Source organism: Bos indicus x Bos taurus, chromosome 5, assembly GCF_003369695.1.
Source record: "Bos indicus x Bos taurus breed Angus x Brahman F1 hybrid chromosome 5, Bos_hybrid_MaternalHap_v2.0, whole genome shotgun sequence".
NCBI classification, from domain to species: domain Eukaryota; kingdom Metazoa; phylum Chordata; class Mammalia; order Artiodactyla; family Bovidae; genus Bos; species Bos indicus x Bos taurus.
The window spans coordinates 81,965,467-81,977,517 of record NC_040080.1 but is presented as its reverse complement, the minus strand read 5'-3'; the positions used below and the strand labels follow the sequence as shown (position 1 = coordinate 81,977,517).

Below are 12,051 nucleotides of genomic sequence, written 5' to 3'. Positions count from 1 at the left end.
GATGCAGACAGTTTGATTTACAAAGATAATCAGCCTATGGTAGTATAAAGTTCCATAGGATTTAACTCAAAACACTAAGAAAAAATTTAATTAAATAACATGTATGGACATGTGTGCACAAAACAGGAAATAAGCAACTGAGATGGAAAAGTAACAATCATTGTGACTTATAATTAAGCACATAAGAGATATAGTAAATGCACAGAATTATGAATAAATAGTCATAAAATGATTGCCATGGACAAACTATTAATGATCATTAAAATCAGTAAAATTTCTCTAAAAAGTATGAAAAGAAGCAAAACATTATATGTTAAAAAATTAACAAAATGAGAGCATACGGAATAAGAAAATTATTTTTACCTGTTACTTACAGAAACATTTAAAATCTTTGTCAAAATGTCAATTTCCATTGGAAAACTAAATTAACCTACTACTGGTAAATTAGCCCAAAACGTGACTGATAATTGAAGGACCACATTTCTCAGCTCTTTTTTTAATTTTTTGAATAAACGCAAGGTACAATCAATATTTGGGAGATGTATATTTAAAGCAAAAACCAGTACCACAAATATGTAAAATAACAATTGCTTTTTCCATTTATTGTTTAAAGTAAGACTTCATTAACTTTTTGGAAGATTATCTCATGTAACTGTTCTGAAAACTGTTTAATGAAAGGAGTAAAGAAAAACATTGTAACAGTTCAGCCCCAATAGCTGAGGAATCAACCAAAGCAATCTGTAAAGAGAACTTTCCCAGGGGAAAAAAAAAACAACTTTTTTCTTGACTGAAGAACTTCACTTTCAAAGTTAAATGACTTAAGAAAATATACATGAAGGCATTAACAAAGTTGTACACTCTATTTCATTCAATTCACACCAGATTTTAGTCTCCCAATTTTCTGTTATCTTTCCGTCATTGCAAGATATTAAACCTATTAGACCTGTAAGGATGGGGAAAGCATATTAGAGACACACAGACTGGAGCATCACATTGTGGCTCCATACTGCATCTCAAGATTTTAGAGTTTTGGCCACTACCTACCAGACCAAATGCAGATTGAAGATATCATCCTAGAAATCTGTTTTAGAGGAAAAATGGAAGAAACAAGGCTAATTCACCAATAATTTAAACAACTTAACAGCTTCACTACAAGATCTAAGGAAGGATCTCCAGCTTCCACTTTACTAGTTTTGTTTAAAAGGCTTCAAATCTGTGTCTAAAGACAGTCTTCCTCTTAACCAAATTACTAATAGATCTGGATTTAAGTCATACACATCTAAAAACATATGTCCCTAGAAGGTACCTGGCTAATTTTGGATATTTATGTCTGGGCATGTGAGCATACATTAGACTTAGAGGCTGTTTATCTCCTTGAAGGGTGAGGGGAGAGGAAGGAAGTGAAGGAAAGGAGAAGTTACCAAACTTTTAACACTGAACTCCATAGTAAAACTTTCAATTACCTGGAACTAGTCCAAGAATATTTTAAGCAATCAGGCATGTGTTGAGTCACTATAGTTGTTTTAAAACCTTCAAGTGGGATTCTTACCTTCTGCAAGGCCATTCATACACATATATCCAAAATATGTTTTTTGGAAGCCCCACTCTAACTATCTCTGGAAATAGCAGACAAGTGATAAACGTTTATTAAATACAGGAATCCAACAACAGCTACAATGGAGACAATCTAATGATTTTAAGCAAAGATTGTTAAACTAAAAATCTTATTATTTGAAAAAAAAGAGTTAAAAGGAAGGAAAAGAAAGAATAAATTTCTGATTTCTATATGTTGGTTTATAATTCCTTCTACCTAGAAGATACTTCTCTAGTCGTACAAGTCTGAAATAAAAGATGAGTCCAAATGCCATTTCCTCCATGGCATGTTCTTCCATCCCCAGAGTGAGAATCTCTTACTTAGACCTGCTTATGTCATGTTAACTCATTTACAAAGTATCAAGTCTTACATCAAAGTTATACTTTACACGTCACATTTATATATTGATAAACTTGCTATTAGTTGTGGGAAAATACATATCCATTCTAATTGCTGGGTGACAGGGACACTGTTCTAACATAACATTCTGGATATAGAAGGCATGAGGAACTGTATTGTGAATGAGCACAACTGCAGATGGTAGAGTCCAGAATGGTAATACAGGAACATTTTACCTAGGAAAGTTGCTTCATTTATTTATTCCAACCAATACTGAGCAACTGGGCCAGGGTGACATGCACTGAATGCCATGCATGTCTGGGGACTTCAAATTAAAAAACAAAAACAAAAACAAATTGGAGGTTGGCAAAGAATGAATCGAAGGTAGGTTTTAGCTCTAAATTCTGTAAGGCTAAAAAAAATAAATAAATAAATTCTGTAAGGCTATACGTTATATTCAGGGGAAACACTAATATTTTTCATGAAAAATATAAATTATCTCCCCTAGTGACAAAGGTTAAAGGAGGTTGGATCAACCCAGGAATTAGCAGAACATACAGGAGTGTATAACTCACCAACATGATTACAAATATACCTCCTCTACACAGATACTTCACTGAAGAAGTGAAATATCATGTGGACTGCAACTTGAAATGGTTCCAAGACATGTTATGACATTCGTTATACTATTCTACTTTTCTGTAAGTTTGAAAACTTTCAAATAAAGAGTTAAAAATAATATGTATATCTAATAACACATATAATGCTATCTGACTCGGTATATTCTGACTGTTGGAGGCTGCAAAAAAAAACAAAAAGGAGAACTCTTAAAAATACATACTTCTATGTTGAGACTGATGGAAAGAATAAGTTTTGCTTCTTTCTGGAGAGTAACTTCTACTGCTGACACTGGAGCCAGATCTGCTGTGTGGAGAATCCTTTCGGCCTACAGGCGATTCTCTGAAAAAAGGAGTGTTTCTTTTATGAGGTGACCGCTCTCTCACATAATAGGAGTTGAAACTTTTTCTTCTAAAGTTGTCTCTCATGTCCCTTTGAAGTAAAAATAAATAAGTTAATTATATCTTGTATTCTCTATACATAAGAACAAATAGCAAAAGATCTGATTATAAGCCACTCTTTATGTTGTAATTTTTGTTCCCTTTTTCTACAATCACCTACCTTCTGAAATCAGTCAATAAATGAAGCTTTATTAGTAACATATTTGGAATGCAGCATTTTTTTAGTTTGGTTAACCACATGGTTATGTGCAAAAGTTACTTCTTTTAAGCAAGCACAAAAATTTATACATGTGCAAAACATAGTCATATAGTTTCTACTTCTGTTTGCTACTAACAACACACCACACCACTACTACTCTCTCAAAGACTCCTAGAAAATGCCAGAGATTGCCCCAGTGAGACAGTTCTTGGCCTATTATCCTCATCTAAGCATAGCATTCAACACTTTTCATCTGGTGCAATTCCCCACTACCCTGCCCCATGGTAATCTGGCAGCGTTTATAGACACTTTTGTTGTTACAATTGGAGAGGAGGGAATGCAACTGGTACCAGGATGCTACCAAAATGCTATGATGCCCAGAACAGCTCCCAAACATACAGAGTAAAAAATGATGCAATCCAAAGCGTTAACAATGCCAAGGTTGAGAAACCATGGTATATACTTATTAAATCCTTGCTCTCTGAGTTTATAACAGAGTGTTGCCCATCTCTAAATACCAACTTTTTGTATCACCTTTACTTATACAAGTTAAATTGCCTTATTAAGCAATATCATCAACTCAAAGCAGAAAGCAAGCCCAAGTAATAAAGATTTATAAAGCAAAACTATCATTAAAATATCAAAACAAATTAAAATTAATAAAACTATTGAGACACAAGTTTCTATTTAAAAGAACACTTGGAGTCAAACAGGTTTTAACTGAAGATTTAGCAAATACACCTCCATACTGAAATTAAAGAACATTACACTCTAGACGGAAGAATGATAAAAAGATGAGCCAACTGCCATGAAATTTCAAATGCTCAGAAAATAATTTCAGCATATTGACTGGTAGTCCTTAATATGTAACCAGATTGTTGTCATTAACTATTAATACCCAAACTATATTGTCTTTACAGATATAATGAAGCTCCTCTGTGCAGAAGTAGAAAATAGTTAAAACTCATTACAATAAATGAACTCAGACAAAATATTAATACTGAAATAAGCCACTAAAACTATAGGAGTCATAGCAAAATCACTGAGAGCTGAAGTAAATAGCTATATATGTATTACACAGATTTTAGGAACTACCAGGGGCTGGGGACCCAAAGGTGAAGCACATACATGTAGCCCCTACCACTATGGAACTCCCAGGCGAGTGGGAGAGGCTGATACTAAATGTACAGATGAAATGTGCAGCCAACAGTGTGTGCTGGGAGACCAGTTAGGAGCATTCTTAGTCCAGGCAAGAGGCAGTGGTGATTTGGATCAGGTGGAAGCAGGGCAAGCATCACAAATTCAACACGCGCAAGAAAGCAGTGTTGTAGACTCAATGGGACAAGGTACATGTTTGACTTTTGTGTGTGAGAGATGGTGGATGCCAAGATGATATCAAATTCTGGCACAGTGGGTTACTGAAATGAGAAAGCAGACCTGAGAAATAGGTACAGAGCAGGAGAGCCACATTTAGATTCAATCATGCTACCTTTCAGATGCTCATGTTAACAGTCTGGTAAGCAACTACAGACACTGGTGACAAGACCAGAAGAGGTTTCTGGTTATAATTATAAATTTGTCTGTAAATAGGCAGTATTTAAAGCCTTTGGTATAGATGAAATCAAACGATAAAAAGCAGAAGGCCGAGAATCCAAGGCTAGAAAACTACCACACTGAGAAGGAAATGGGCTGTCTGAGAAGAATGAGAGTGAGAGGCCACAGGAACACGAGGGACAGGAGAGTAAGTGATCAGGGAAGGAAATGAAGAATGCTCCAAGAAGGAGAATAAACATTTCCTACAGTGAGAGTCAATGAGCTCTTCCCGACAACTTACTCAAGAAATGGACAAGAACAAGGCAACATTCAGAGGAAAGACAGCCTGTTTTCTCTGGAGGGAAAGGAAAGACAAAACGCTGAATTACAGTTTCCTAATCCTGACACCAGATGGCAGTAAAATCCCAACAGCACAATTCAGAGCCATCATCAGTGGCTTGGGGTGGCCCAAGATACACATGGGCGAAGTACATGTCAGATTTTAAAATCTCAGAGCCGAATAACATCTCTCCTCTCCTTCACACCAACCTCTCCTATTGATCATCAGATTAAACAAAAACATCACAGTAGGCATCATCTACCAGAAGTACACGGTACTACTTTACCCAAGTCATTTATTCACATGCATTTTTATACATATTTTTTCTTATCTATATATCTATGTCCCAATATATAAAAGGCACTATGGAGAATTATTCTGGCTCTAAAAAAGCTTAGTATCTAACTGTGGGGATGGGGAGAAAATGTTTCATTAAGTTGTACTATTGTTCAGAAAAGAAGTATATATTAACAGATGAAAAACTGACCAAGAAGTCTTTAAGAAAAGTTAAAATTTAGATCAACAATGTCTAAGAGAAACATAATCAAGCCACAGATGATGTAGTAAGAGTTCAAAAGTAAAGAGAAACAGGTGAATTTCAGCAATATTTTACTTAACCCAATATCCTCAAAATATTATCTACATATAATCAATATTCTAAAATTTAGTGAGATATTTTATATTCTTTTTCATCTTACATCTTGAAAATCAAGTGTGTATTTTACATTTACACAATATCCCAGTCTGAACTGGCCACATTTCAAGTGCTCAACAGGCACATTTAGCTAGTGGCTCCCATACTAAACAGCACAAATTTAGATGTTTGGGAAAAGCAGTCCAAGTTTCAAGAAAAAGCAGAGAAGGATTAAAGGATATGCAAACAAGAACAGTGAAAAGTTTAAAAGGCTATAACTGAAAAACAAAGGAAGAAACTTTCAAAAAGAGAAAAGATAGTTTATATCAAATATTGCAGAAACTGGAAGAGATCTTTGAATTTAAAACCTAAGAGTCACATGACCAGTGAGTGAGCTGACCAGTGGAACTCTGGAAACCAAATCAGACTATAAGAAACTCTATCTACTAAAGGGATTAAACTATCACTTTTCTTCCAAAAAAAAAAGTTTGGCAGAGGAAAGAAGGAAGAGAATTGGGACAATGCTCTGAGAAAGGGGCTTCTCTGGATACATTTGGAAAGTCAAAGTGAAAGTCGCTCAGTACAGTCCATGGAATTCTCCACGCCAGAAATACTGGAGCAGGTAGCCTTTCCCTTTTCCAGGGGATCTTCCCAACCCAGGGATTGAACCCAGGTCTCCCGGATTGCAGGCAGATTCTTTACCAACTGAGCTATGAGGGAATCTTGGATATATTTGGAAGCTGAAGGGAAAACACTAATTTCTTATAGAAGGAGAAACTGATAATCCAAGACCATTTTAGGTAACTGATAAAGAAGGAGCCAAAAATCACCAGGAAAAAATGGGACAAGGGAACTAAGTAGATGAGAACAGCATAAAGGAAAGAAGAGAGAACATGAAAGGACACAGAGGAAAATTCTCATTTCAAGAGAAGGCATGAGAAATCTCTCTTCAGAAGTTCTTTACCTCAGTGACACATTTCTGTTGTTTATGCCACAAAGGTGAAAGTCACTCAGTAGTGTTTGACTCTTTGCGACCCCATGGACTTCACAATCCATGGAATTCTCCAGGCCAGAATACTGGAGCGGGTAGCCTTTTGCTTCTCAAGGGGATCTTCCCAACCCAGGGATCAAACCCACATCTCCCACATTGCAGGTGGATTCTTTACCAGCTGAGCCACAAGGGAAGCCCGAGAATACTGGAGTGGGTAGCCTATCCCTTCTCCAGCGGATCTTCCTGACCCAAGAATCGAACTGGGGTTTCCTGCACTGTAGGTGGACTCTTTATCAACTGAGCTATCAGAGAAGCCCTAACATATTTCTAGAAGTCATCAATACAAAGTAAAGAAAGTAAGGACATGAACAGATGCTTAAGGCAGAATGGAAATCATTTGTCCTTTGGGGAAAAGTATTAATTTGAGCACTGTTTCTCAAAGTGCACGTCCCCAGACCTGCATTGCAACCTTGAGAAGGTGACAGAAGTGCAAATTCAGGGCATCACACCACCCACTGAAGTGTGCAGACCAAGCGTTCAGGGCTTTAACAAGGCCCTCCAGATGAATCTGAGGCACACAAAACTTTGAGAAGGACTGAACTAGACAACCTCACTGACACGTCAGAGTTGTTTACATACAGCTATGGTATCTAAGTCAAGGACGCATCACTACGAACAAAGCTAGTGGTGTGATGGTATTCCAGTTGAGCTACTTAAAATCCTAAATGATGACACTGTTAAACTGCTGGACTCAATGTCAACAAATCTGGAAAAGTCAGCAGTGGCCACAGGACTGGAAAAGGTCGGTTTTCATTCCAGTCCCAAAGAAGGGCAATGCCAAAGAATGCTCAATCTACTGCATGCATTTCACATGCTAGCAAGGTTATGCTCAAAATCCTTCAATCTAGACTTCAGCAGTATGTGAACAGAGAATGCCAGATGTACAAGCTGGGTTAAGAAAAGGCAGAGTAACCAGAGATCAAACTGCCACCATCCACTGGATCATGGAGAACACAAAGGAATTCCAGAAAAACATCTACATCTACTTCTGCTTCATTGACTATGCTAGCGCCTATGACCGTGTGGATCACAAAATGGTGAGAAATTCTTGGAAAAAGATGGGAGTACCAGACCACCTTACCTGTCTCCTGAGAAACTTGTACGCAGCTCAAGAAGTAACAGTTAGACTGGGACATGGAAAAGAGGACAGGTTCAAAATTGGGCAAGGAGTACAACAAGGCTGTATATTGTCATCCTGATTATTTACCCTCTCTGCAGAGTACATCACGTGAAATGCCAGGCTGGATGAATCATTAGCTGGGATCAAGACTGCTGGGAGAAATATCAACAACCTCAGATATGCAGATGATACCACTCTAATGGCAGAAAATGAAGAGGAACTCAAGAGCCTCTTGATGAGAGTGAAAAGGAGAGTGAAAAAGCTGGCCTGAAACTCAACATAAAAAAAAAAGAAGATCATGGCATCCAGTCCCATTACTTTATGGCAAATAGATGGGGAAAAACTGGAAGCAGTGACAGAATTTATTTTCCTGGGCTCCAAAATCATGGCAGATGGTGGCTGCAACCATGAATTAAAGGACATCAGCTCCTTGGAAGGAAAGTTATGACAAACCTGGACAGCATATTAAAAAGCAGAGACATCAGTTTTCCAACAAAGGTCCATATAGTCAAATCTATGATTTTTCCAGTAGTCATGTATATGGATATGAGAGTTGAACCATAAAGAAGGCTGAGCACTGAAGAACTGATGTTTTCAAATTGTGGTGCTGGAGAAGACTCTTGAGAGTCTCCTGGACTACAAGGAGATCAAACCAGTCAATCCTAAAAGGAATCAACCCTGAATATTCATTGGAAGGACTGTTGCTGAAGGTGAAGTTCTAATACTTTGGCCACCTGATGTGAAGAGCCGACTCATTGGAAAAGACCCTGATGCTCGGAAAGACTGAAGGCAGAAGGGGGCGGCAGATGAGATGGTTAGACAGCATCACCGAGTCAATGAACATGAATTTGAGCAAAGTCTGGGAGACAGCAAAGGACAGAGGAGCTGGGCGTGCTGCCGTCCACGGGGCTGCAAAGAATCGGACACAACTTAGTGACTGAACAACAATAACAAGTCAAAAACAGTAAATCAGAACTCATGACAGAGGCACAACATTTTTCAATGATGACGATTCTAGGGTTTTGACCATACCAGTGGACAGCTACACAGAAGAGTTGAAAAACACAAGACTGATGTTAGTTAAAAGTATCACCAAATCAAAACAGAGAGGGATGGAGAAGACTGTGTGCCAGAAACTATAATAATCCAGAAACAAAGAATTTGCTGTTGTTCAGTCAGTAAGTTGTGCCCAACTGTTTTGCGACCCCATGGACTGTAGCCCACCAGGGCCCTCCCTCTGTCCATGGGATTTCCCAGGCAAGAATACTGGAGTGGGTTGCCATTTCCTTCTCCAGAGGATCATCCCAATCTAACGATTGAACCCATGTCTCCTGCATTAGCAGGTAGATTCTTTACCACTGAGCCACCAGGGAAGCCATGGGATCCTGAAAATTCATCAAAGAGTACGGAGACAAGGACAAGTGGTACAAATGGAGAAGTTCACAGATGACATTGGAACTGTGGCTTGGAGGAGGTAATAAGAAGCAAGAAGTATGCCCAGAACTCATCTCAAGAACCAATGAATTAGGAGGGAAGTGGTTTCAACTTGTGAAAGGTAGGTTTCTATTGCAGAAAACAGATGGAAAGAACAGTAAAAAATATATCAGGTATCTCATTTTTAATCTTGCCTCAAACACATGGACTATTAAGTTATAAAATATTTTACCAAACTTTGAGACAACATGGAGAAGAGAGTGACTGATGCCCTTTCTTTTAACATATGCCATGACAAATTCGGATTGATTAAAAAGCTAAATGTTTGGAAGGAAGGGATAGGAAAAAAAGACCTGTCTGTCTGTCTCTGTCCATATATATATATATATAAAATAAATTATAAGTCTATAAGAAGAAACTACTGTGTATCAAAATACTAAGTTTATATTACATCCAAAAAAGGTACCTAAAGTTGAAATTTAATTAGATTTAAAGTGACTTTCCAATTAAGGGTGAAAACGTCAACATCAGATGGCAGTATCTTAAATATTGGTCTTTAATAATTTAATGAATGCTGACAAACCATTGAAAAGTTTTCTGAAAACTACAATAAGAAATAGATGAAGGATATGAAGCTAAATCAATGGAAGACAAATATGTCATTTAAGTAAATATTTAATGTAACTCAAGTTATTTTAACTTTTTCTATCAAATATGCAAATGATCCTGACCAGTTGTGAAAATTCGGGTAATGTAGATAAACCTCATCATGAATAAAATACAATTTGGGTTGGGGTGGAAATTACTAGGGACTTAATGGTCCTAAAAGAAAAATACTAATCCAGTCCACAAAAGTTAAGACTTCAAGATACATACAGAGAGCAAATACTAGATAGAGCTGAAATAGCAAACATTTCTGTCAGAATGCTTTTCTCATCTTTAACAATAAATCTCCTTTCTTTTCCTCTATTTATACATCTATAAAAATCTTTGTCTAGGCTCAACCCAATGTGACCAAATGCTGCAAAATACTTTTAATTTCTTCTTTTTCTTGTCATAACACCTGGTTAATTTAGTTTGCACTTGGTTTCAAATGTCAGCCCAAAGAGTTTCTATCTGAGAAAAAAAAGTCATGACTATCAAAACGATCCAGTTATCCATAAATAATACCGATGTCTTCATGTGTGTCACCAGTGCACATGACATTAGTTTTATGAAACAACTGAGTCCTAATTTTCTTAGGATTTTGGTCACCCACTATAATTTATGACAAATTTATGAGGTTAAAAATGGATATACAAAGGCTTGGTTTGTTTTTTTAATTATGATAATATGGCAAGGACAAATTGAGCAACCTTGTATCTTTTACCTTATACTGAAACAAAACCCTTTCATAGATTTATTTCTATTTCTTTGATGTGAGAATGTAATGAGTCTTTAAAGCATGTAGTTCAACAGAAAAATCAACAATGCTTTCATCTATAAACCTATTCCTAATAAAACCAAGGAATTTTTCCTTTACAAATGATTTCTATAATGTGACTGTAGTATTTTCATAATTTAAGGTTTTAAATTTTTATTTTTAATTAGAAATTAGTTAAGCTTTTTTATTCTTTCATTTCATTGATACTTCCTATTCATCATGTGGGAGAGCAAAATATTTCCCAATTATTTAGTAAATCAATTTAACTACTATTAACAACTTATATAAGTAAATATGTTCCAATGTCAATATTCCCTGGTTCCCTATTTTAGATTTCTAAAACTGATCTTCCACTATTTAATGCCACCACCTCCAACACCAACCTTTCCAATCCAAAAAGAAACCCTTAGCTCATCTTTTACAGAGTAATTAAGTTGCTGTAATTATACTTTAGAGAGGAAAAGCAACCTATAGAAACAGTTTCCTGATGCTTAATGTACTCATGTGACTAGTAACAGCTATCATTATTGCTCTGAAAATCCAATACTGTAAATGCAGAAAAACCTATTTATCCAGGTTATGAATATGAAAAATACTCAAATATATGCAAGAATAAAAAAGGATTTTATTAGTGAGGCTCCTTAGTATACACTAATGGTTCTCAAGTGATGGTGCTTTTGCTCCTACTAGGACAGGTGGCGATATCTGAAGACACGATATTTCTGACTCACAACTGGGGATAGTACTAGCATCTAATGGGTAAAGCTCAGGGGTGCTGCTAAACATCCTACAAAGCACAGGACAGACCCCCTACAATAAAAAACTGCCCAGTATCAAATGTCAATAGCGACAAAGTTCAGCAGTCCTGAGTCAGACAGACACATGTACAAACACACTCACTCCCTTATAAATTTATCAGTCGACGAAACAAGAAAAAATATTCAAGAGCTTCTTGGAACCAATGAACAATTCTAAAATGTTGCTTTATAATACACATAACATCAAGCACTAAAGTTTCTTCAATTCTCCTATTCAAATTATGTTACATTTTCAAGTAAAATATTTCCTACTCTATTTTCAATCTTTTAATTTATATACAGTCCCATAGATAAGAGCACAGGCTCTGGAACAAGCCTGTCAGGATTCAATTCTGGTTCCGTCATTTGGTTACCATGGGAAAGGTTTGAAGTTACTTAACCTCTCTGTGCCTGTATCCTCATCTATAAAATGGAAATGATGGGACTAAAAGGAATAATGCCTACAAGCATACATAACATGTATCATATGTATTAACTCTCTAACTCAAATTAAAGAAAAAACAAATACTGACAATACCAAGCACTGACAACGATGTGAAACAACTGG

The 12,051-nt window shown here is 36.6% G+C and overlaps 1 protein-coding gene across 10 annotated transcripts in view; it reads right to left on the bottom strand.

Annotated features, from left to right (window-relative positions):
• The window catches only part of PPHLN1 (periphilin 1), a 175,103-nt gene that overhangs the window by 96,912 nt on the left and 66,140 nt on the right, over positions 1-12,051 (bottom strand). For 8 of the 10 annotated variants that reach the window (XM_027542616.1, XM_027542606.1, XM_027542609.1 and 5 more), the window contains one exon: positions 2,775-2,983. In XM_027542616.1, the coding sequence (XP_027398417.1) occupies positions 2,775-2,983 (209 nt within the window). The remainder of the gene's footprint in view (positions 1-2,774; positions 2,984-12,051) is intronic. The other 2 variants (XM_027542610.1, XM_027542612.1) reach the window with 1 other exon arrangement.